This window comes from Leptonychotes weddellii, chromosome 13, assembly GCF_054177405.1.
Source record: "Leptonychotes weddellii isolate Sample4059 chromosome 13, ASM5417740v2, whole genome shotgun sequence".
In the NCBI taxonomy this organism is placed as follows: Eukaryota; Metazoa; Chordata; class Mammalia; order Carnivora; family Phocidae; genus Leptonychotes; species Leptonychotes weddellii.
The window spans coordinates 67,160,692-67,183,351 of NC_138381.1; the positions used below are offsets into that span (position 1 = coordinate 67,160,692).

Sequence of the window (22,660 nt, forward strand, 5' to 3'; positions counted from 1 at the left end):
GGATGTGTCTGTGTGTATCTCACAAAGAAATTATATCAAGAATAGATAAAGAACTCTTACAACTACATAATGAGAAGACAAATAACTCAGTAAAACATAGGCAAAAGAATCAGATAAATACTTCCCAAAAAAGAACACACAAATGACCAATATGCACATGAAAAGATGCTCAATATCTTTAGCTGACAGGGAAGTACAAATTGAAACTACAATAAGATATACACAGATTAGGAGCGCCTGGGTGGCATCTGCCTTCCGCTCAGGTCATGATCTCAGGGTCCTGACATCAAACCCCACGTCGGGCTCTCTGCTCAGCAGAGGAGTCTGCTTCTCCCTCTCCCTCCACCACTCATGCTCTCTCTCACACACCCTCTCTCTCTCTCTAATAGATAAATTAAATTAAATTAAAAAGATATACACAGATTAGAATGGCTAAAATTAATGGTGATACAAAATGTTGGTGAGGATATGATACAACTAGAACTCACATCCTCTGCTGGTAGGAGTATAAAATGACACAGATACATTAGAAAAGTTTGGCAGTTTCTTACGAAGGTTAATATACACTGACCATTTGATCTAGCAATTCCACTAGCTTTTTACTTGAGATAAATGAAACACAAGTCCATACAAAGACTTTTTTTTTTAAGATTTTATTTATTTATTTGACAGAGAGAGACACAGAGAGAGAGGGAACACAAGCAGGGGGAGTGAGAGAGGGAGAAGCAGGCTTCCCAAGAAGCAGGGAGCCCAGTGTGGGGCTCGATCCCAGGACCCTGGGACCATGACCTGAGCCAAAGGCAGACGCTTAACGACTGAGCCACCCAGGCGCCCCCATACAAAGACTTTTACATGAAGTTCATACCAGCTTTATTCATAATAGCCCCAAACTGAAAACAACCCAAATGTCATTGAACAGGAAAACTGGATCAGGGACTTCTCCTATATCTATGCAGAATACTACTCAGCAATAAAAAAGAAAAAATTACCAATGCATGTAATAATATAGATGAACATTGCAAACATTTTTGTTCAACAAAAGAAGCCAGGCACGAAAAGGAACATACTGTGTGGTTTCATTTACATGAAGTTCTAAACAGACAAAACCATCTATAGTGACAAAAAGCAGATGATTGGCCGGAGCAGAGCCCAGAAATGACCGCAAAGGGGCATGAGGAAACATTTGGGGGGGGGGGGAGGAAAATGTTCTATGACTCTGTTAGTGTTTTTTATTGTATGTGAATTATACCCCAATAAAATTGATTTTTTAAAAAAGACCGCCTGGGTTGGGGTGCCCGGGTGGCTCAGTCAGTTAAGTATCCGATTCTTGGTTTTGGCTGAGGTCGTGATCTCTGGGTCATGAGATCGAGCCCCGGGTCGGGCTCTGCACTCAGCACAGAGTCAGCTTCAGACTCTCTCTCTCTCTCTCTCTAAAATAAATAAATCTTTAAAAAGAAAAAAAAAAGAGAGAGACCACCTGGGTTGAATTCCTGGCTTTACTACTTACTAGCTGCGTAATCTTGGGCATTATTTTATTTTTCTGTGCCTCTATCTCCCCAACAGAAAAGTGACAATAGTAATAACAATAATACTTCCCTCATAGAATTTGTTTTGTTTGTTTATTGTTCTTGTTTTTTAAGTAGGCTCCGTGTCCCATGTGGGGCTCAAACCCATGACCCTGAGATCAAGAGTCACATGCTCCACCGACTGAGCCAGCCAGGTGCCTCATGTTTGTTAGGTTTTTGTTTCGTTTCATTTTGTTTTCTTTCGTTAGATAAGCTCATAGGATTGTTGAAAGGATTAAATGAGCAAATGTATTACGAACTGTGGTAGTCAACCTCTAAGAAGGACTCCGATGGTTCCTGCCCCCGTGGAGTCCCCTCCACATTGAAAAGACTGACCCGGGTAACCCATAGGATGTCGAAAATTTTTGAGACTAGGTCAAAAAACTCATCGAGCCTTCTGCTCTTGGATCACTCTTTCTGGGGGAAGCCAGCCACCAAGTCATGAGGATTTTCAAGCAGCCCTGTGGAGAGGTCTGGATGGCAAGGAATTGAGAGCTTCTGCCAACAGTCAGCACCCGGGCACCAGCCATGGAAGGGGGCCAGCTGGATCCTTCATTCCCAGCTCAGCCTTCAGATGGCAGGCCAACAGCTTGACTACAACCTCAGGAGGGACCATGAGTCAAAACCACCCAGCTGAGCTGCTCCCAATTCTTGACCCACAGAAATTGTGTGAGGTAAGAAATGTTCATAAGCTTTGAAACTGCTGAATTTGGCAGTAATCTGTCATGCACCAATGAACAACAAATACAAGCACAAACGGTAAGAGCTGACGTTTTTGAGCATTTATCCATGTGACCTACTATGACTACTGGGAGGTGAGAAACTGGGGGAATATCTTCCATTTACCTGTCTAGAACCACTCTCCACCCTCTTCCACTCGGCTCTGTGCCCACGGAGACTGACTTGTTCAGACTCAACAGTCTCCTATATCCTTTGGCTTTTAATCAGGTTTGGCCAATGGGGAGCCCCCAGGGAGATATGGAAAGGAGAAGGAAGAGTGAGGTCAGGATAGTTCTTCCTGCACTCCCTCCCTGCAGGGCACCTCTGGCTGGTGCTGTTCCTCAACAGAAGGTCACAGCTTCTCCCTCAAGGTGGTTCTCTCCATACAACCCCTTCTGAGCCGGGGGAACTGCTCCCTTGGCAGCCAGGTGTAGGAGGTAGGAGCTCTCACGCTGTAACTTGCCCAGGAACGCACTACCCTGGTGAATCCCCAACACCCTGCTGACACCTAACTAGTCCCTTTATTCAGCCTTCCTCAAGTTACCCAATTTGAGCGTGCCATCTGTTTCCTTCTGGGACGGACTGGCCACCCTAATTAAAATCCCCCTACTTTACAGAAGGAAGTAGAAATTTGAAGAGGACCAAGGAGATTACTCAGAAATACATGGAAAAGCAACAGGCCACCCAGAGGTGTGCTCTGCAGGCAATGGGCACTGAAGATGCTCGTTGAATAAATGAATGAATGAATGAATGACTTGGTGGGCGCCAGGAAGGACTCACTCGCCCTGCTTCCTTGAGGGCTATCAGTACTAAAACAGCAATGTCAGCAGCTGAACTACTTCAGCCAGACAACTGATACCCAGCTCCCCAGCCCAGCCCAGAGATGGCTTCAGGAAGTCTTGCGTTGGAAGGATTAACACACAGCCTGGGACACCAAGGAAGCAGCCCCCCACCTCAGTGAGACTCAGGAGTTATTTTTGAAAAGCAAGCAAGGCCTGCGGGCGGCCCTGGCAGAGCGCAGAGCTGGAAGAGAGAGCCAGAAGCAGAGAGAACAGACAGATACAGCGGAGCCCACGCCCCGTCCCTGTGACGTCAGCCCCACGCACTGTGACATAACATGGCGGCGGCGGCGGGGAGGGGGGTGTCCTGCATCCCCTTGGGAATTTTTTTTATTAGCTGTGGCAAGATGCACATCCCATAAAATGTATCCTTGGGAATTTCTGAGCCACTCCCACCCAGGCTGAATGACCCTGGGGAATGAATTCCAACAGGAACAGGGAGTCAGATCACCAGCCAAAAATATCTGTGTCCAAATGGTGTGTGAGATTTTTGCTCAAGTCTGGAAAAATCCTAAAACTGAAGGGAGGGTCACTGCTATGAGGCAGAGTCAGGGGCCAAGGATCAGGAAAGAGTGGGCAGCCTTCACCCCGACCAAACAGCAGGAAGGCAGGGGAGGGCTGTGGGGCAGGGGAGGAGATGAGCTGAGCGGAGAGCAGGTGTTGGGGCTGGAGTCTGAGCTGAGGGCTGCAGGGGGCAGAGAGCGAGCAGCCGGAACGGTAGCTAATGAACCCTGCAGTCCGTGGGAGAGGTGTGTGCAACGGGGTGGGGGGTGGAGGGGGAGGTCAGAGGCAGCCATCAAGGCCCCAAAATAACTCCTGCTTCTGCTGGGAGGCTCTGGAACTAATCAAGATGGGGATAATCTGAAAATCCATCAGTAGGAGGGTGCTGAGAGGGCTTGTGTCTCCAAGCAGGGATTGGAGGGGAGGGACCTTAACAAAAAGATGTGCTTTGCAGTGAGGAGTTGTTGTCCTAGAAGATGGAGCTGACAGGAAAGCAAGGTCTCCCCAGCGTCCTGTCTGTGGAGCGCTGGCCGCGTGCCCAGCGCTGTAGCATCTGGCTAAGGAGTGAGCCCTGAAGTCAGCCTGCCTGGGTTTGAATCCCTGCTCTATTTCTTGCTGGCTGTGTGATCTTGGGCAAGTCACTTTTTCGCCCACTCTGAGCCTGCCTCCTTACCTGGAAAATGGGGATAAAATTCATACCTGCCCCCATAGGGTAGGTGAGAATAAGCTCAATGTATGAGAATGTTTAATAGGATCTGCCCAGCAACCCCGAGGAGGCGGGGTGGTAGGCTTCCATCCCCTCATCTTACCAGGGGGCAAACTGAGGCTCAGAGAGCCCAAAGCTACGTGGTTAATAAGTAGAAGTGTCAGGAGTCTGATTCGGGTCAGTCTAAGTCAGAAGCTGCCCCGGCCCCGCCTCACTAGCGTACAGACAGGGCCCAACCCCTCACCCACTACCTCTCTCCAGGCCCCATGTAGGAAGGCAGATCCAGCGTGGACATTGGAAACAGTCTCCAGGTGACACACGTAGGGTCCACTGGGGAGAACATTGCCTTCGACTCACTATATGACCTTGGCTGAGTCCTTTCCCCTCTCTGGGCCTCTGACTCCTCAGTTGCTGAACAAGGGGCTGGTAGCAGGTGATTGTAGTCCTGGAAAGTCTAGGTTCTCACTTGCTGTTCTCTCCCAGTGCCTGGTGCAAGAGGCAGTGAGGAAGGGAGTAAGAAAGAGACTTGGGGGGCGCCTGAGTGGCTCAGTCGTTAAGTGTCTGCCTTCGGCTCAGGTCATGGTCCCGGGGTCCTGGGATTGAGCCCCGCCTCGGGCTCCCTGCTCAGTGGGGAGTCTGCTTCTCCCTCTCTCACTCCCCCTGCTTGTGTTCCCTCTCTCTCTGTGTCTCTCTCTATCAGATAAATAAAATTTAAAAAAAAAGGAAGAGACTTGGGCAGGGGTGCCCGGGTGGCTGAGTCGGTTAAGCGTCCAACTCTTGATTTTCAGCTCAGATTATAATCTCAGAGTCGTGAGATCAAGCCCCTCTTTGGGCTCCCTGCTCAGCTCAGAGTCTGCTTGAGATTCTCTCTCTCCTTCTGCCCCTCTCCCCAGCTCGCTCATATGCACACATGCACACTCTCTCTCAAATAAATAAATAAAATCTTTAAAAGAAAAGAAACGAGACCTGGGCAGCCAGAAAGCAGTGTTTCCTTCATGTTCCCTTCCCTTCCTCTGGGGAATGGGTCTAGGCAGAGGGAAGAGCAAATGCAAAGCGCAGAAGATGAGAGCAGGCATGGCATGTCTGGAGGGCTGCAAGCAGAATGATCTAGGAGCGCCATTAATTCATCCACTCGATGATTTAACCAATGTTCATTACCATGAGCCAGACATTGTTCTAGGCACTGGGGACACAGCAGTGAACAACACAGATGAAACCACCATCTTTAGGGAGCTCACATTCTAATTGGGGGAAATGGGGAAAAGCAAGTAAACACCACCAACCAGGATAATTCCAGGATGGGACAAGTGCTCTATGCATGATAACAAATATTTGTAAAGCACCTAATAGGGGCCAAGCATTGTGAGCAGGTGTTAAATAATGTCATCTTTACTACAATCCATGGGGTACATGCAATTATCACCATCCCCATTTTACAGCTGGGGAAACTGGCACTCAACTTGCCCAGGGCCACACAGCTAGGAGCATCTCAGCATTACTGAGATTCAAACCCAGGCCATCTGGCTCCATTGTGAGGACATCGTGAGGACAGCATTAAATAGGGCAATTCATTCAGGGAAAGACACTCTAAAGAGGTAAAATTTGAGCTGAGACACATAATAAGACACCAGCCATGGGAAGTCCAGGAGGCAGAAGGTTCCAGATGGAAGCAACACTGAGTGCAAAGGCCCTGAGGCAGCTAGGGGCTTCCCAGGGTGGAAGAGGAAGAAGGAGGCCAGTTTCCGATGGAGCGGAGGGACAGAACAGGTCAGAGGGGCGCAGGGCAGACACGTGGAGGGAGGGAGGGAGGAGATGCAGGAGATGCGCCCAGGATCTTCTCAGCTGGGACGCCAAGAAGCTGGGTCTAAAGCGGTTCTGACAGGTGTGGCACCCTCCTCTCCTCGCTTCAGGCCAATCTGGTCCAGGCAGAGCTGAGCTTTCCCCCAGGGTCTATTGCTGGGAAAGAGCTTCAGCTGGGCTGCCTGCCTACTGTTTTTCTGCTGCCACACGTCCACTGGGCGGCCACCTCCATGACTGACGGGGGACCGGAAGGAAGGACTCCTCTCATTTCTCACCGCCAGTCCTAAATCCACATCCTCCCTCGCCTTGGGCTCCCCACAGACCCACCCATGAGGGCCTCCTGGCCTCCAGCAGAGGCTAAACTGTCTTGCCCCTGCCCTCAGGGATCCCCTAGGCCTGAGTCTAGTCCAAGCCAAGTGAGAGGGTGGACTGTTCCTCAGCCTGGCCTAGTCCTATAGGCCAGGGTTAGAATCCACATTCCACCTCATGTGATCTTGGGCAAGTGGCTTCATCTCTGTAAGCCTCAGTATCCTCATCCAAAAAATGGGAATAATGCCTCATAGGATCACTGTGAGAATTAAATATAACAGGCCCAAGAGGGAGTTTTCTGGAGGCTGGAAATGGACTATAGTTTTACCTGGGAGGTGGTATATACAAAATTTAATGAACTGTGCACTTTAGGTTTGTTCGTTTTATACTATGACCATTATAGCTCAGTTTTTAAAAAAGTGTTAAGTGTCTGGCCCACGGTTCATGCCACACAAATGTTACCTAGTGTATTAGGTGTCCCATAACTATCTGTTGAATGGATAAAAACTTTAGTGTCCTTCCATATTTCATTTATCATGTATGTGATTTCCAATGCTCTCGGTGCCTGGATGCTAAAGGAGCTCAAACTCATCATGTTCAGGACTGAGTTCTTCCCTTCACCTAAGTCTTCCCCACTTGCCCAGATCAGAAATGTAGATGTCACTCTGCCCGCCCTCTCCTCTTCTCTCCTTCCCCAACCCCTCACAGCTAACCCATCACCAAAACTGTCTCCAAAGATAAACCCCAACAATTCCTTCCCCTCGCTGAAAGGGCATGCTGACCTCCAGTCAAGAGAAACAGCTTAACCACATGCAAAAGAATGAAGTTGGACCCCTACCTCACTCCATAGACAAAAATTAACTTAATGGATCAATGACCTAAATGTAAGAGCTAAAATGACAAAACAATTCATAAGGGTAAATATTCATGACCTCAGATTTGGCCATGGGTTCTTAGATTTGACACCAAAAGCACAAGCAACAAAAGAAAAATAGATAAATGGGATGAAAAGTAAAAATTTGTGTGCATCAAAGGACATTATCAAGAAAGTCAAAGGGGGCGCCTGGCTGGCCCAGTTGGCACAGAATATGACTCTCAATCTCAGGGTCATGAGTTCAAGCTCCACATTGGGCATGAAGCTTACTTAAATTTTAAAAAAAGAAAAAGTGAGGGGCACCTGGATGGCTCAGTTGGTCAGGTGTCCGACTCGATATCAGCTCAGGTCTTGATCTCAGGGTCGTGAGTTCAGCCCCAGAGCTGGGCCCCATGCTGGGTGTGGAGCCTACTTAAAAAAACAAGGACACCGGGGGAGCTCAGTCAGTTAAGTATCTGCCTTCAGCTCAGGTCATGATCTTGGGGTCCTGGGATGGAGCCCCGTGTGGGGAATCCCTGCTCAGCAGGAGTCTGCTTCTCCCTCTCCCTCCGCCCCTCCCGCCCCCCAGCTCATGCTCTCTCTCTCTCAGATAAATAAATAAAATCTTAAAAAAAAAAACAAACAGTGAAAAAGCAGCCTACAGAATGGGAGGAAACGTTTGTAAATCGTATATCTGATAAGGGTTTAGTATCCAGAATATTTTTAAAAAAAACTCTTAAGAACTCAGCAACAAAAAAACAAACAACCCAAGTAAGTAAAGGACAAAGAAAATATACAAAAGGCCAAAAAGCACATGAAAAAATGTTCCACATCAGTGGTAACTACGCAAATGCAAATCAAAACCAAAATGAGATACTACCTCCCATCTACTAGAATGGCTTTAATAAAAATAAAAATAGGGCGCCTGGGTGGCTCAGTTGGTTGGGCGACTGCCTTCGGCTCAGGTCATGATCCTGGAGTCCCGGGATCGAGTCCCGCATCGGGCTCCCTGCTCGGCAGGGAGTCTGCTTCTCCCTCTGACCCTCCCCACTCTCATGTGCTCTCTCTCATTCTCTCTCTCTCAAATAAATAAATAAAATCTTTAAAAAAAAAATAAATAAAATAAAATAAAAATATACAGAAAATAGTAAATGTCAGCAAGGATGTGGAGAAATAGGGACCCTCATACATGCTGGTGGGAATGTAAAATGTTCAGCCACCGTGGAAAACAGCTTGGTGGTCCCTCAAAAAGTTAAACATAGAGTGACCATATGACCCAGCAATTCCATTTCTAGGTATATACCCAAAAGAATGTAAAACAGAAACTCAAACAGGTATTTATATACTGATGTTCATAGCAGCATGATTCACATTATGGTAGAAACAACCCAAATGTCTATCAACAGATGAATGAATAAACAAATCATGGTCATTCCATACAATGGAAAATTGTTCAGCCATAAAAAGGAGTGAAGCACCCATGTATGCAACTTGGATGAACCTTGAAAACATGATGCTCAGTGAAAGAAGCCGGACAGGAAAGTTCTCATTTATAGGATTCCTTTTGCATGAAATACCCGGAATAGGCAAATCCACAGGGACAGAAAGCAGGTTGTCAGAGACTGGGGAGCGGGAGACGGGGAGTAATGGCAAAATGGGGATGGAGTGTTCTTATGAGGTGATTAAAAAGTTGAAATTAGGGAGAGATGTTGGTTGCAAAACATTGTGAATGCACTAAATCCCACTAAACTGTACAGAAGAAGGAGGAGGAGGAAGAGGAAGGAAGGGGAGGAGAAGGAGGAGGAGGAAGAGAGGAAGAAGTGCTGTTTCCCTTAACCCTTAAATCAGGCTGGTCTTAGGGCTGGATTTCACCAACAGGACGCAGCAGAAGGAATGTTTCTGAGACTTTTGAGCCGAGGCCTTAACAAGCCCGACAGTGTCTGTTTCTCAGAAGCCACCTGCTATGCCGTGAGAACCCGCATGGAGGTGAGCTGGGGCCCCCCAGCCAGCAGCCCCTGCTGAACTCCCAGCCGGCAACCAGCCATGCGGGTGAGGCCATTGTGGAGCCCTCCGGCCACCCCAGTGCCCCCCCCGGCTGTCACCACATGAAGCACCCCCGGAGAATCCTAAAAAAATAAGTTGTTGCTTTAAGCCACAAAGTTTGGGGGTGATTTATTACACAGCAATACATAACCAATTCTACATCTAAAAACTTCACAAAGCGCCCATGGCTCTCCACGCCCACCCCCAGCACTGGAGGCCAAGTCTCTCGTCTCCCTCCAGGCAGTTGCTGCCTCCTCACTGGTGCCCCTCCCTCAGTTCAGCCTCTTGAGGTTCACCCTCCTCCAAAGCTGGAGGGAAACTTCTAGCCTTCCAGATAGCAGCCAAGCCTGTTAGTGTGGGCAGCAAGGCCCTGAACGACCCAAGCCCATCCATCTCTGCAGTCCCGGCGCCCTTCACCCACACCTCCAGCCCCTACCACTCACACTTCCTATAAGCCAGCACTACCACAAACTGTCCATCTACCCAGAACACTCTTTCCTACTCCCCTTCCCTTCTCCTGGCTCTCTTTTGCCTCTGGGCCTCAGCTCAGACATCACCACCTCCAGGAAGCCTTCCCTGATCTCCCAGACTGGGTTAGGAACCTCCTCAGGGTGCCTTGTCCCCTTTCTAACCCTCATCACAGTAGCTGCCTCTGAATTGTTGTTGACATTTCGCCGCACTGTGAGCAATTTCAGGGTAGGAACAAAGTCGTCTTTGTGTTCTCAGAGCCTAGTACAGGCCTGGCACATAGCAAGTACCCAGGAAAACCCAGGGGAATTAGGGAGTGCGGGCTGGGAACCCCCTCACATCTCATACGGGACTGTGTTGGGGCCAGAATAATGACTGTCAAGGCTGGGAGAGTGGAGCCCTCCCATATGCCCAAAGCCTGACTGCGCGAACAGAACGACTTGTCTGACTCATCTGTCTCCCCAGTAAAGAGACAGTGACATGCAGTGGCTCCTTGTATGAGCTATGTAGGCGGGCAGCTCGGGGTTCAAATCCTGAGTCTACTACCTCCTGGCTGTGTGACCCTGAAGAAGTGACTTCACCTCTCTGGGCACACTTCCCTCCTCTGTGATAATGGCGCCTCATAGAGAGGTATTGATGAGATGATATCGGTAAAAATGCTTAGCTCAGTAACTGGTCCATGGCAGGCTCTCTGAAAGGTAACTGGTCTCTTCTTGCCACACGGGAGCTGCAGGATCCAGGCCTAGCACGGTGCCTGGCATATGGTGGCTGTTCAGCCAATGCCTTAGGAATGAATGAGGAAGGGGTCTGGTGATAAGACAATAATAATCATAACAGCACACAAGTATTAACTCTTTCAGTCTTCGCTACCACTACAGGAGGTGGGTACTGTTACGATGTGCATTTTACAGGTAATGAGATTGAGGCCCAAGAGCACGCAGGTCTTCAGTAGTGGAGGTTAGATTTGGATCGAGACAGTCTGAGCCCTTTCACCCTCCAACCACCACCCAGACTGCCTCTCAACACCCAAGGCCTGCTCCTCCTGTCAGCTTGGCTTCTCAAAGCAGCTTTGTGGTCCCAAGCACATGAATCTCTCTCTGGGCCTCAGTTTCCCCACCTGCCAAGAGAGAACTGTAGGAGCCAGGAGCCAGTGTAGAATCCAGGCCCAGGCCACTCTCTGGCCGGGGCTGGGGACCTGCTGAGCAGCCAGCCCCGGCCGGGGCCATATTTTCCATGGGCTGGACTGTCACAGGAGGTCACTGCATATTGACCAGCGCACTATCTCCCCACGTTGGGAGGAGTCTGGCCTCTGCTTATTCCTGTCCCCCTCCCCAGGGCCCCTGAGGAAAGCTGAGGCGGCCACCCCCAGATGTCTATTCCTGTCCCTGGCCTAGCGCCGTGCTGGGGAAGCAACAGCTATTTTGAGGCCCTTCTCCCTCCAAGCATAAGCGGTGGGAAGGCGCTGGGAACATCCCGAACTAGGAGGCCGCCCGTCGCAGCCTCACCCTGGATCTGGGCCACACCAGCCCTGCGGCTCTGCCCCTTCTTCCAGCTCTTGGCGATGTGATCGGTTCTGATCACAGCCACCACGGTGGGATAACCCCAGAGAACCAGTTCCCAAGGACTTCCACTAGAGGCTGGAGCACAGGGAGGCCGGGCCTTGCCCTTTCGGGAAAGGACTGGAGCATGCACAGCTGGACATGCCAGCTGCGAGGAGGAACTGCTCTGAGCTTGAAATCGGGGAAGACAATGTTCGGGGCAATAATATAAAAATACCTAACATTTCTTGAGCGCTTGTGATGAGACAGGCCCTGTTCCAAGCACTTGACACGGAGGTAAGTCTTTTAATCCTCACAAAGAGGAAAACCTCGCTGAGGTTTGGAGAGGGTAAGTGACTTGCCCAAGGTCACAACAGAGGGTGAGTGGCTGAGTCAGGACTTGAACACAGGCAAGCTGGCCCCGGCGTCCATGCTTTTAACCCTCTGAACCTTGTTTTTCTTCCCTCTGAATCTTGCAAGCCCACGGGGCTAATATAAATTAAGGGAATGAGCACTGGCTTGAGAGCCAACCCCCTCTTGTCATTCCCCAGTCATGTGGCTGCCAGCCCATGCAGGGAGTTCAAACTTCCTCACCTACCAAATGAGGATGATATTACCCACTCCCAGGGTTGAGGTAAGGACTAGCAATAACATGCTTTGGGGACTCAGAAACGCCTCTAAATTATGAAACGAACACGTGCACCTGGTAAAACAGAATGGTACAAAAGGGGACCCAGGAAAAAGGGAGTTCCCCTCCTACTCCACACCTTTAATTCTTCTCCCCAGAGGCAACTTCCGCCGATTGCTTTTGGGTCACTTTTTGGAAATTCTCCATGCACATAAAGACAGAGAAGTTATATTCGCATAGGGATTTAGAATATGGGCTGCCTGGTACTGCTGCTTACTATCTATGTGAAGCTTGGGCAAGTCACCTGTTCCCTCTGGGTCTCCCTTTCCTCACCTGTAAATGAGTTACTAAAATTAAAGTATCTCATGTAAAGGGTAGCTGTGAGGGTTAAATGAGTCAATCTACGTAAAGTGTTTAGAACATTCTCTGGCCCACGGTGTCCGATAGATATGCACATACAGTGGATCCTTTCTGATAGACATTGAGAAAGCCTCGTGCTATCAGAAACAATACTGCAAGACGCATCCTCGTTCACCTGTCATTTGGCACAACTGCAAGAATCTCTGTGGGATAAATTCCTGGCAGAGAAATTGCTGGGTCAAACCGTAGTGCCCTTGTAATTTCAATTAATGTTTGGATGACTGAACCCTCGCAGCAGGCAGGGAAGAGGGAAGAGGGAAGGAGGTCCATGAGGCAGTGAGGACGAGGGAGGAGTGAGATGCAGTGTTCCGTCTCTGAGGCCCAGAGAGGGCCATGTCTGCCCCCCTGGAACCTGAAGGATGCAGCAGCTCCCTAAGCCCCTGGCCAAGCAGACGGAGGGTTGAATTTTACACAGATTGTTCCCATAAATGTTTTACAGGGAATTGGTTGATTGGATTAGAGGGGCAGGCGCCCCTAATGAGCAGCAGCTGCTTAACAAAATGCTGCAGCAGATACAATTTCCCTTTACCACCACCCACCATGGCAGCAAGCATCCACACCCTGGTAGGGACGCTTGGATGCCCGTGTCACCTCAGAATGACACCCCAATCGGGTTCGCCTTCTCCGAACATCCTTCTAGGTTCCAGACATCCCAGAAGAGATAGAGAGCAAGGGGTTAAGGGCACAGGTGTGGGGGGAGACAAAAAAGGTCTTTTGTCTGCTGACATTACATTGTGACCTTGGACAAGTCATTTGCTCCTTGACCTCAGAGAAGGTTGTCCTGAGGGCTAAATCAAAGTGCTTACACAGTGCCTGGCACACAGTGAGAGCCTGATACATGGAAGCCCCGAAGATACAGATGAAGAATAAAAGCAGCTACTCTGGACCCCACCCCAGAAGAGCCTGGGAACAAGGTACACAGCGGTGGCCCCCCATCCCCATCTAAAGAGAGCGATTTAGCATTTGCCCCAACCACGTCCTAGGGAATGTTCCAGATGTCCCAGTCTGGAAAATGAGATGTATGACTTATGTTTCCAAGTAAGTTTTAAAGTTCCAAAGCTAATAATTCCATTTTGTGTCTGATCCAAAAGAGCAAATGGGAACTCTCAAGTGAGAAGAAGGCACTGGAAGGAAGTTTCCCAAGCACCCCCACCTTCCCCTTATTGATCTGATCTAGGATCTGCCCTTTCAGAGAAGTCCCAGGAGTAACAACAGCAAGTACCCCCACCGATCAGGTAAGTGCCCAGGTTCGGGGTCAGATCGCGATTAGCCTCTTCCCGCCTGAGTTCTGTACCTGTGAGTTCGAGCCTCGGCGGCCCTCCTCCCCGTAGGGTGGGGATCACTCGGGCGCTGCGGTGGAGGTTCGAGGAGCGACTGCGGGCGAGCGCCCCGCCCCCGCCCGGCAGGCATCCCGGGGACCCGCACCACCGAGGCGCAGGCGCGTCGCCGCCGCCGAGCGCGTCCACGCCTCCACGGGCGGATTCCCCCGCGGCCTCCCGCGCCGCGCGGCGGGGACCCGGGTGATTGCAAACAGCCGTCGGCCTCATTAGGAGACGTGTAATTAGCGGCTGGCGGAGCCGGAGCCGGCGCGGGCTAATTACGGCGGGGAGCGGGCTGCGCCGCCCACGCCGCCGCCCCGGCCGCTGGGCCACCGCGGGTGTCTGGACGCCCCGTGCGGCCGGCGGGGGAAGCGGGCCCTGGTCCCGAGGAGGGGAGGCCCGGGACTGCCCCAGTGGGCTTGCTCCCGGGGCTACGCCGGGGCCGGGGAGGAGGAGACCATTCACTCAAAACGGCGTGTACGGTGCGCTCCCCGTGTCGGGCGTTTCGTCCACGCTATCCCGTTTCTCTCCGGTTCACTCGCGAGCGAGGGACCACCGTCACCCTGTTGCACAGATGAGGAAACTGAGGTCTAGGGACGTGAATTAGCCTCCCCGGCAGCAAGTGGCTGGAAAATAGAGTGGGGACAGGCAAAACCGTGCACAGGACAGCAGCTGCTGCGTGGGCGAGAGTAAGGACTCGAGCCGGATGGCCTTGAGTTCGAATTCTAATCCAGCTCCTTGGGGCGCCTGAGTGGCTCAGTTGGTTGGGCGACTGCCTTCGGCTCAGGTCATGATCCTGCAGTCCCGGGATCGAGTCCCGCATCGAGTCCCGCATCGGGCCCCTGCTCGGTGGGGAGTCTGCTTCTCCCTCTGACCCTCCCCCCTCTCATGTGCTCTCTCTCTCTCTCTCAAATAAATGAATAAATAAAATCTTTAAAAAAAAATGGGCGCGGTGTTGGGATTAAGCGAGTTGAAAGCTAGGAAGTGTTGGTGTTATTTTAGGGACGCGAGGCGCAGGAAGGGGTGCTCTGAGGCTCTTCTCCGCGCACAACGGGCCTCTGACGCCCCCTGCTGGCCAAAGGGGGACGCTGGCGAGACCGTTTTTGGATAAACAGGTTGTTTTGGGATGAGGAGAAAGCGTAGGCACAGGTGCCTCAGGTTCTTCCTTTTCTTTCCCCCTGTGCCATCGGGCCTCAAAGTGAGGTCCAGGGACCACTGGGTTTTCTGAGACTCTTTCCAGGTGTCCCTAATGTCAAATTACTGGTGGCAAAGAGTTGAGAGATGAGGAAATTGAGGATTCATTCCAGACTTTGCAAATACTTGGCCTCCCTTCATGGACCTCACAGGGCCAGCCAATTCCACAATTCTACAAATAGGGATAGGTATAAAGATCAAGTTACAAAGCTGTGAACCAGCGTGCTGGGTATAACAAAAAAAATCTGGAACTAATTTGAATGTCTATCGTGGGAATACTGACCAATTTAGCAGTGTTATATCTGTGCAGCTGAAAAACAACATTGCAGAATGGTTGACATGAAAACATAGTCAAACAAGAACGAATCTTACAGACGTTATGTTGAGCAAAAGGAGCCACACACACACATACACACACACACAAACATATTGTTGGATTTTTATATAAAGTTCAAGAACAGGGGCGCCTGGGTGGCTCAGTTGGTTAAGCGGCTACCTTCAGCTCATGTCATGATCCCAAGGTCCTGGGATCCCAGCCCAGAATAGGGCTCCCTGCTCAGCGGAGAGTCTGCTTCTCCCTCTCCCTCTGCCCCCCCCCCCCCCCGCCGCTCGTGCTCTGTCGCACTCTCTCTCAAATAAATTTAAAAAATAAAATCTTTAAAAATAAAGTTCAAGAACAGGCAAAGTTGATCTTATGATAGAATTCAAAACAGAGGCTACTTCTGGGAAGGTTTTGACTGGGAAGAGAGCAAGGAGCCTTCTTGGGTGTGGAAATGCTCCCTATTAATATGGGTGGTAGTTACAAAAGTCTACACATATGTAAAAATTCATTAAGCCTTACAATTAATATGTACTTTATGCATAGTACACCGCAATAATTCAATTGTTAAAAAAAGATACTCAAGCAAAAAAAAAGTGCTAAACAGTTTGATCCTATTCATAATAAGAAAATAAAAGGAAAAATATAATTAATCATGGAGCAGCAGTTCTAAGTTTTTTGTCTCAGGACCCCTTTACATTCTTAAATTATTGAGGATCCCAAAGAGCTTTTGTTTTTATAGGATATATTGATACTTATGAATATTAAAACTGAGAAATGCAAAGATTCCAAGTAAACAAATAAAATTGAGAAGTGTTTAAAACAAAATAGAAAATCCCATTAGCCATCAGAGTGATAATGTCAGCACATGTCACATAGTCTCTGGAAAACTTTACTGTCCACTCTGAGAAAGTGAAAAAGGCAAATAACATCTTAGTATTATTATGACAGTAATTTGACATTAGGGACACCTGGAAAGAGTCTCAGAAAACCCAGTGGTCCCTGGACCTCACTTTGAGGCCCGATGGCACAGGGGGAAAGAAAAGGAAGAAAATACACTACATGAGAAATTATCTCCCGGTGCTGAGATTATAATTTTTTATTTCCTTCTTTGTACTTTTTTTTTTTTTTTAAGATTTTACTTATTTATTTGAGAGAGAGAGAATGAGAGAGAGCACATGAGAGGGGGGAGGGTCAGAGGGAGAAGCAGACTCCCTTCCGAGCAGGGAGCCCGATGCGGGACTCGATCCAGGGACTCCAGGATCATGACCTGAGCCGAAGGCAGTCGCTTAACCAACTGAGCCACCCAGGCGCCCCTGTACTTTTTTTTTTTAAAGTAAAATATAACAACCACGAATTGTTTCTGCAAACAAAAGCCGAGGTAATATACATGTTTCCATAAGATTGTTGAAAGACCCAAACAGTAATAATATATTTGGCTGTACGAAAAAATTAAACAGAGCTCTAACCTGAAACTAGGGGTCCGATTTACCGTGTCAATCCCAGGCGTGTAAATGCAGGGTCTTGCCCTCAAAAGTTCTGCCGTCTAGCTTAGGGAGCGAATATAAGTGCATACACAACTTTATTGCAAGGTAATAAAAAGTAAATACCCCGAGAGCCCCAAATGCAGCGGCTTCATCCTACACAGAATTGCAAACTCTGGCGTGTTGCAGAAACACCCAACGCAACCACACGCCACTCCATCGCAGATCTCCACCCCCAAACAACTAACTCGGCGGGGCTGTCAGCAGGACGCATGCGCTCTACAAACGTAAAGGGAGGTAGGGCTTAAAGGAGACTGACACTGGGTTCGGCCTCCCAACCCTCTAGCCCCCGCCCTCCTACCCTGCTTCCCTCTCTGAGTGGTTGCAAGACTGCGGAGGGTAATTTCCCATTGGCAGCCAGCAAAACCGCAGATATCCGGTTTGGGCGCAGGGCCGCCGGGCGCGGAGGCCGCCATGGTGCGATTCAAACACAGGTAAGGACCCCTTGTCCCAACACCCGCTGCCCTGCCGGGTCCCCGCGGCCTCGGCCCCGCGCTCACTTTCCTGCTGCCCGCCGCAGGTACCTGCTCTGCGAAGTGGTGTCTGATGACCCCCGCTGCCGCCTGAGTCTGGAGGACCGAGTGCTGGGCGGCCTCATACGGGACACGATCGCCCGCGTGCACGGGACTTTCGGCGCGGCCTCCTGCTCCATCGGCTTCGCGGGTGCGAGGGTCCTGGGGAGCTAGGCGGACGGCGGGATTGGGAGGGAACGGGGGCCGGAAGAGGGAGAAAGAAAGGGTACGAGCGACCGCAGGAGCTTCCAAGCCCGATACACAGACCTCACCCTACAGTATCGTCCTCTTGAGGCCACTCGGAGTCTAAGCCCGAGTCTGGACGAGTCCGAGGTTAGGCGGAGAGCTGAAAGGCAGTGGCACTTTGGGCAAGAACCTACTTTATTTCACACGTGTATATTGGGGATTGTGATTGAATTGAGCAGGATAATGAATTAAATGGGGGAAGCCATGTGTAGTTCCGAGTTAAGTTACTTGGTTACATTGACATCCCATGGGGGAAAAAATTGTCAAAATTACCCCTAAAAAGCCCTTAATAGGGCAGATAAAATACAGAACCCACCACCGTATGTAAATGAGGAAGAGGATTCTTCTGACAGGCACGCTTTTTTAAAGTGTTCTGTGGGGTTTTTTTGCGATTTTATTTAAATATTTATTGGAAAGAGAGCGAGCACGAGTAGGGAGGATAGGGAGCAGCAGACTCCGCGTTCAGCAGGGAGCCTGACACGGTTCCATCCCAGGACCCTGGAGTTAAGACCTGAGCTGAAGGCAGACGCTTAACCGACTGAGCCACCCTATTGTGACTCCCCTAGCCACACTATTTAATATTTAAATTACCTCTTTTACCCTTTGCTTAAAATTGAATACTGGAGAATTACATGCACATAGGCACAGTTCACTTACATTGGGTCATTCTCAGCCTCTTCAAGAACCTAGAGAGTCCATTTGCAATAGAACCTGTTTTTCAGGGGGTGCCTGGGTGGCTCAGTGCCTTAAGCATCTGCCTTTGGCTCAGGTCATGATCCCACAGTGCTGGGAGTGAGCCCCCCCATCAGGCTCCCAGCTCAGGGGCAGCCTACTTCTCCCCCTGCTTGTGCTGTCAAATAAATGAAATCTTAAAAAGAAAACACCACCACCACCTGTTTTTCAGCCAAGGGTTTCCTCTGAGGAAGATGGTTCCCTGCCAATCCCAACCCCACTTATCAGTTAATCAGTGAATTAGAGGAGCATTTAAAATTCCAAATTCATTCACCAGTTCTGAGTGGTGTGCAAAGCCCTGGGTGTGGTTTATCCCTTTTCCATAAATAAAGGTCTGTCCTAAGGTTTTTTTCCTTGAGAAATTGGTTTTTACTCACTGATGCATCCCAAGTGCCACTGCCTGGCACACAGTAGACTCTCAGTTACTCTAAGATTTTTAAGTGAATCCAGTTTCCCAAAATGATTTTTTTTCCCCCCGCTGTAGTGCGATACCTCAATGCCTATACTGGAATAGTGCTACTTCGATGCCGGAAGGAATTCTACCAACTCGTGTGCTCAGCTCTTCCTTTCGTCACATACTTGGAGAACAAAGGACACCGTTACCCGTGTTTCCTCAACACCTTACATGTGGGAGGTAGGGGTGCATGTGGTATGGCTGCTGACTTCCAATAGTAACAGGTCCAGGGTTCAGTCTTGACAGGCAGGTGGGTCTTCCTGCTGTCCTGCCAAGAACGGGAGGCTTTCGCCTAGCTTGGAAAGTCTTTGAGGCAGACACCTTTCACAAGCTGTTGACCACGGAGCTCTTTCATGTGCCAGGTACAATTAGAACATGTCAGAAGTTCCTGATTCGTTACAACAGGAGACAGCTGTTGATCTTACTGCAGAACTGCACTGATGAAGGTAAGCAACATTAGCCAGTGCTCACTGAGCAGTAACTAGCCTGGCTGAATAAGAGGTCACTCCCAAAGACTTCTTTCATCCCTGCTCTGCCTGCCTTTGCAGGAGAACGGGAAGCTATCCAGAAGTCTGTCACCAGAAGCTGTCTACTAGAGGAGAGGTCAGATGAGGAGGAGCTTTCAGACAATGGCGGTGAGGAGGCTGCTGAAGCGATGGAGTGAACCTCTCTGCAGGCTGTGCTGGGCCTGAGATTCAGGGCCCACTTGTTGGAACAGGACATTCTGGAGGGCAGCAGCATCTGCTAGTTTGCCAAACTGAATGACTGCGGACCAGAGGCCAAGGTACCAGCTCAAAATGGAGGACTTGTTCACTTAAACTGAAGTCATCTTTACCTAGCGCTGCCTGGTTAAGTGGTTCTGCAGGCGGTGAATCCCCAGTGGTTACAGACGTCTCTATCTAATTGCCTGGCTGAGTAGGTTTAATAAAAGTACGTGGCAAGGCGCCTGGGTGGCTCAGTCCGTTAAGCATCCGACTCTTGGTTTTGGCTCAGATCATGATCTCACGATCGTGGGATTGAGCCCCGAGTCGGGCTCTGCTCAGCATGGAGTCTGCTTCAGATTCTCTTTGCTCTCTCCCTCGCCCCTCTCTCAAATAAATAATATCTTAAAGAAATGTACGGGGCACCTGAGTGGCTCAGTCGTTAAGCGTCTGCCTTCGGCTCAGGTCATGATCTCAGGTCCTGGGATCGAGCCCCGCATCGGGCTCCCTGCTCGGCGGGAAGCCTGCTTTTCCCTCTCCCGCTCCCCCTGCTTGTGTTCCCTCCCTTGCTGTGTCTCTGTCAAATAAATAAATAAAATCTTAAAAAAAAAAGAAAGAAATGTACTTGGCTTCTGTAGCATTTAGTATACTTATGAAGTTCAAGCTTGGCCAGGTTTCCTTCCCCCTCTATCCCTGGCCTCAGTAGGAAGACTGGCTCCCTATAATGCTAGATGTATAGTCTCCCACTTGAGGCCTTGTGCCCCCACCCCTAGGATGAACCCTAACCAATCCAGGTTATTTAGAGTAAAATTATTAGTGAGACATGACAACTGAACTGGCACAAATCTATAGCTGGTCTCCGTACTGACCCACAGGGCCTTAAAAATACGAGATTCCTTACCAATCCTTAATCAGGTAACAGGATAACATGGTTCTTGCACTTTTCTTGGGGGGGTTGGGGGGGGGGTGACAAAACCTGGCCTTGCCTGACATTACAAAGTCAAGCAGCAGCTATCAACCTCATTTTCTGCAGGCCGGGCCACCTGAAACCGAGTGACACCGCCACACTCACAGAGGTTATAGGAGGATTTGGATCCACTACTTATAGGATCTGTTTTCTTGTATAACAAAACAGATGTTATTCAAAATCACTTTTACATTTAACAGAAAGATTTGTAATGTTTGCTTCAACGTGTCCCCTCACTTTCAGGGCTGGAACACCCTCATGCACCCAGGGCAGTTCCTGTCCCAGGATTTCTGAACCTCTTTAAGAATGACACGTAAAGCTAAGCCCTACTCAAGAACCCCTTAGGCCTGACACTAGGAAAGACATCGCCCCATGACGGCAGAGTGCTCAAGCTCGTAATAGCTGTTACTTTAACCTATTTAAGAAGTGTGTCTAGCTAACCTGTGATGAACTTTAAAAAACCAGAAAGCTCAAAGTTGCTTGTGCAGGTGATTTATTGCAACTGTTTGCCTTCACATTCTATTATACCTAGAGGTCATTTTATTAAGCAGCAAAATAATTCACATCACTCAAATTCCGCTCCAAAGCCATAGACTGCTCTAGAAAACAGGGAGGCAGTGGGCACCACCACTGCTTTCAGACCTGCCCGGCTCTGCCTCCAGGTATGCCAGACTCCTGTTCCTACAGCTCAGGCCACTGTCACTTGAAATAAGCTTCATCTAATGGTTGGCAGGTTCCAGGGCTTCTTTAGTGACAATTACAGCTTTCCTTGCCAAATGAGCCACATACAAGATCCAAAACCCTCTAGCACACAGGTAAGCAACCCAGGCCCCGGCACCGTAGCCTGGCCATTTCTCAGAAGAAAAACTGCAATTCAAGCTGGGTGTCCTAAATCCATTTTATTCCCATCCTCTGTTTCTTTAACAAGAGGAAAACTAAACAGGAAAGACTCCACTACTATTAAAAGACACACTGAGTGGTGTGTTGAAACCATGAGGCTCTGACATGTCAGCAGACAAGTGCTAGAACACTCGGGTGTGGGCTGCTCCAAGGGATGGTGAAGGGACTCAAACTTATTTGGGTTGAGAAAAACTAATTATACATGGGTCAAAAGACTAACCCTGGTAACAAACTAAAAATCTTGGCAGGAAGAGATCTCTTGTGAGTGTCAATACTTTATTTTGGTGTAAAGATGGGAAGCTGGAAAATACACTGTATTTAAAATTTTCTTGGTTCCCCCTCACGCTGTGGAAACCCCCTCCCCCCAGAGCTAATCTGTTCAAACTCAAATACTTAAAAATTACAGCAGCAAAACAAAAGCACAGGAAAAAGAAAACCAGACGGAGAAGGTAGCTGGGCCAGCAGTGTCACTTGGTGTGGACGACTGAGGTGCTGAACAGGAGCTTTTGTTTCTGTTTTTTTCTCTTCTTTCCTCCTTTCTCTTCTAAATGGAAACACAGAAAGAGCTTAGCTTTGAATGCCATCCCCTTGCCCACAGCCAGTTTTCACTCCTGAGAGTCCCAGAGAGGCAGCTAAGGTTCTAGGATGAGGACTGCCTGGATCCAGGTACCAGTCCTCGCACGCTCCAGGTATCTGGGCAAGTCCCTTGACGTCCCTAGACCCATTTCCTCATCTGCTCTACCTGTGATAGTTCTACCCATTTAATATAGTTGGTGGGAGAATAAAACGAGCACAGTGCTAAGCACAGAGAAGGCACCCCCTAAATGTTAACGTTCTTGTCTAACTGAAGAACCAGAGTGGTGTGGGCTTCAAGCCTGACTTCTCTATTAGCCACCCTCTACCAAACTCAGGATTCTAAAATACTCTCCACGACTATGTCTTAGAAGGGAAAAAATAAAGACTTTCTCAGAATTTCACATCTAGGCCTCAAGAATTAATGTGGGGTGGCAAAAAGGTCCTATCTGACATACCAAAAGGACTATTAGCTGACAACAGCATGTGAACCTACAGGCTCAGAGAAAAGTGCCTAATTAGGGATGTCCACCACCGGATCCAGGTGGGAATGACAACCCTGTACTGAGCACTCCATTTCTTTGCCTTTACCAGAGAGGGGATCTGAAGTAGCTGGTGTGTCCAGTTTCATGAAGGCTGCTTCAATAGCTTGGCTGAAGGAATTTTGGAAACTGGGCACAGGAACACGGTCTGAGTTATCACTCTCCCCATCGCTGTCCACAGGAGCAGGAGGAACTAAGCTGTTTTCATCTATAAAATACCAGTGTTACAATTTTAGAGACAATTCTAGAGACTGACGTTCTGAAAGG

At 49.2% G+C, this 22,660-nt stretch overlaps 2 protein-coding genes across 8 annotated transcripts in view; one reads left to right on the top strand and one right to left on the bottom strand.

Moving 5' to 3' along the window:
* RNF10 (ring finger protein 10) overlaps positions 1–22,660 on the bottom strand; it is a 73,694-nt gene that overhangs the window by 13,487 nt on the left and 37,547 nt on the right. For 4 of the 7 annotated variants that reach the window (XR_014139770.1, XM_081802056.1, XM_081802057.1 and 1 more), the window contains 2 exons: positions 22,443–22,601; positions 20,855–21,822 (listed from right to left, as the gene is read on the bottom strand). The exons of 2 other annotated variants lie outside the window; for them this stretch is intronic. Coding sequence is in view for 3 of the 5 variants with exons in the window: in XM_081802056.1 (XP_081658182.1) it covers positions 21,746–21,822; positions 22,443–22,601 (236 nt within the window). In the remaining 2 variants the exon portion in view is untranslated. Of the gene's footprint in view, positions 1–20,854; positions 21,823–22,309; positions 22,602–22,660 lie in introns of those variants that run through there. One more of the 7 variants, XR_014139769.1, reaches the window with a different exon arrangement.
* POP5 (POP5 ribonuclease P/MRP subunit) lies at positions 17,064–19,829 on the top strand. Its single transcript, XM_006737774.3, has 5 exons — positions 17,064–17,200; positions 17,287–17,429; positions 18,741–18,890; positions 19,073–19,156; positions 19,259–19,829. Exons 1-5 carry the CDS (start codon positions 17,181–17,183, stop codon positions 19,372–19,374), a joined length of 513 nt encoding a protein of 170 aa, XP_006737837.1. The 5' UTR covers positions 17,064–17,180; the 3' UTR covers positions 19,375–19,829.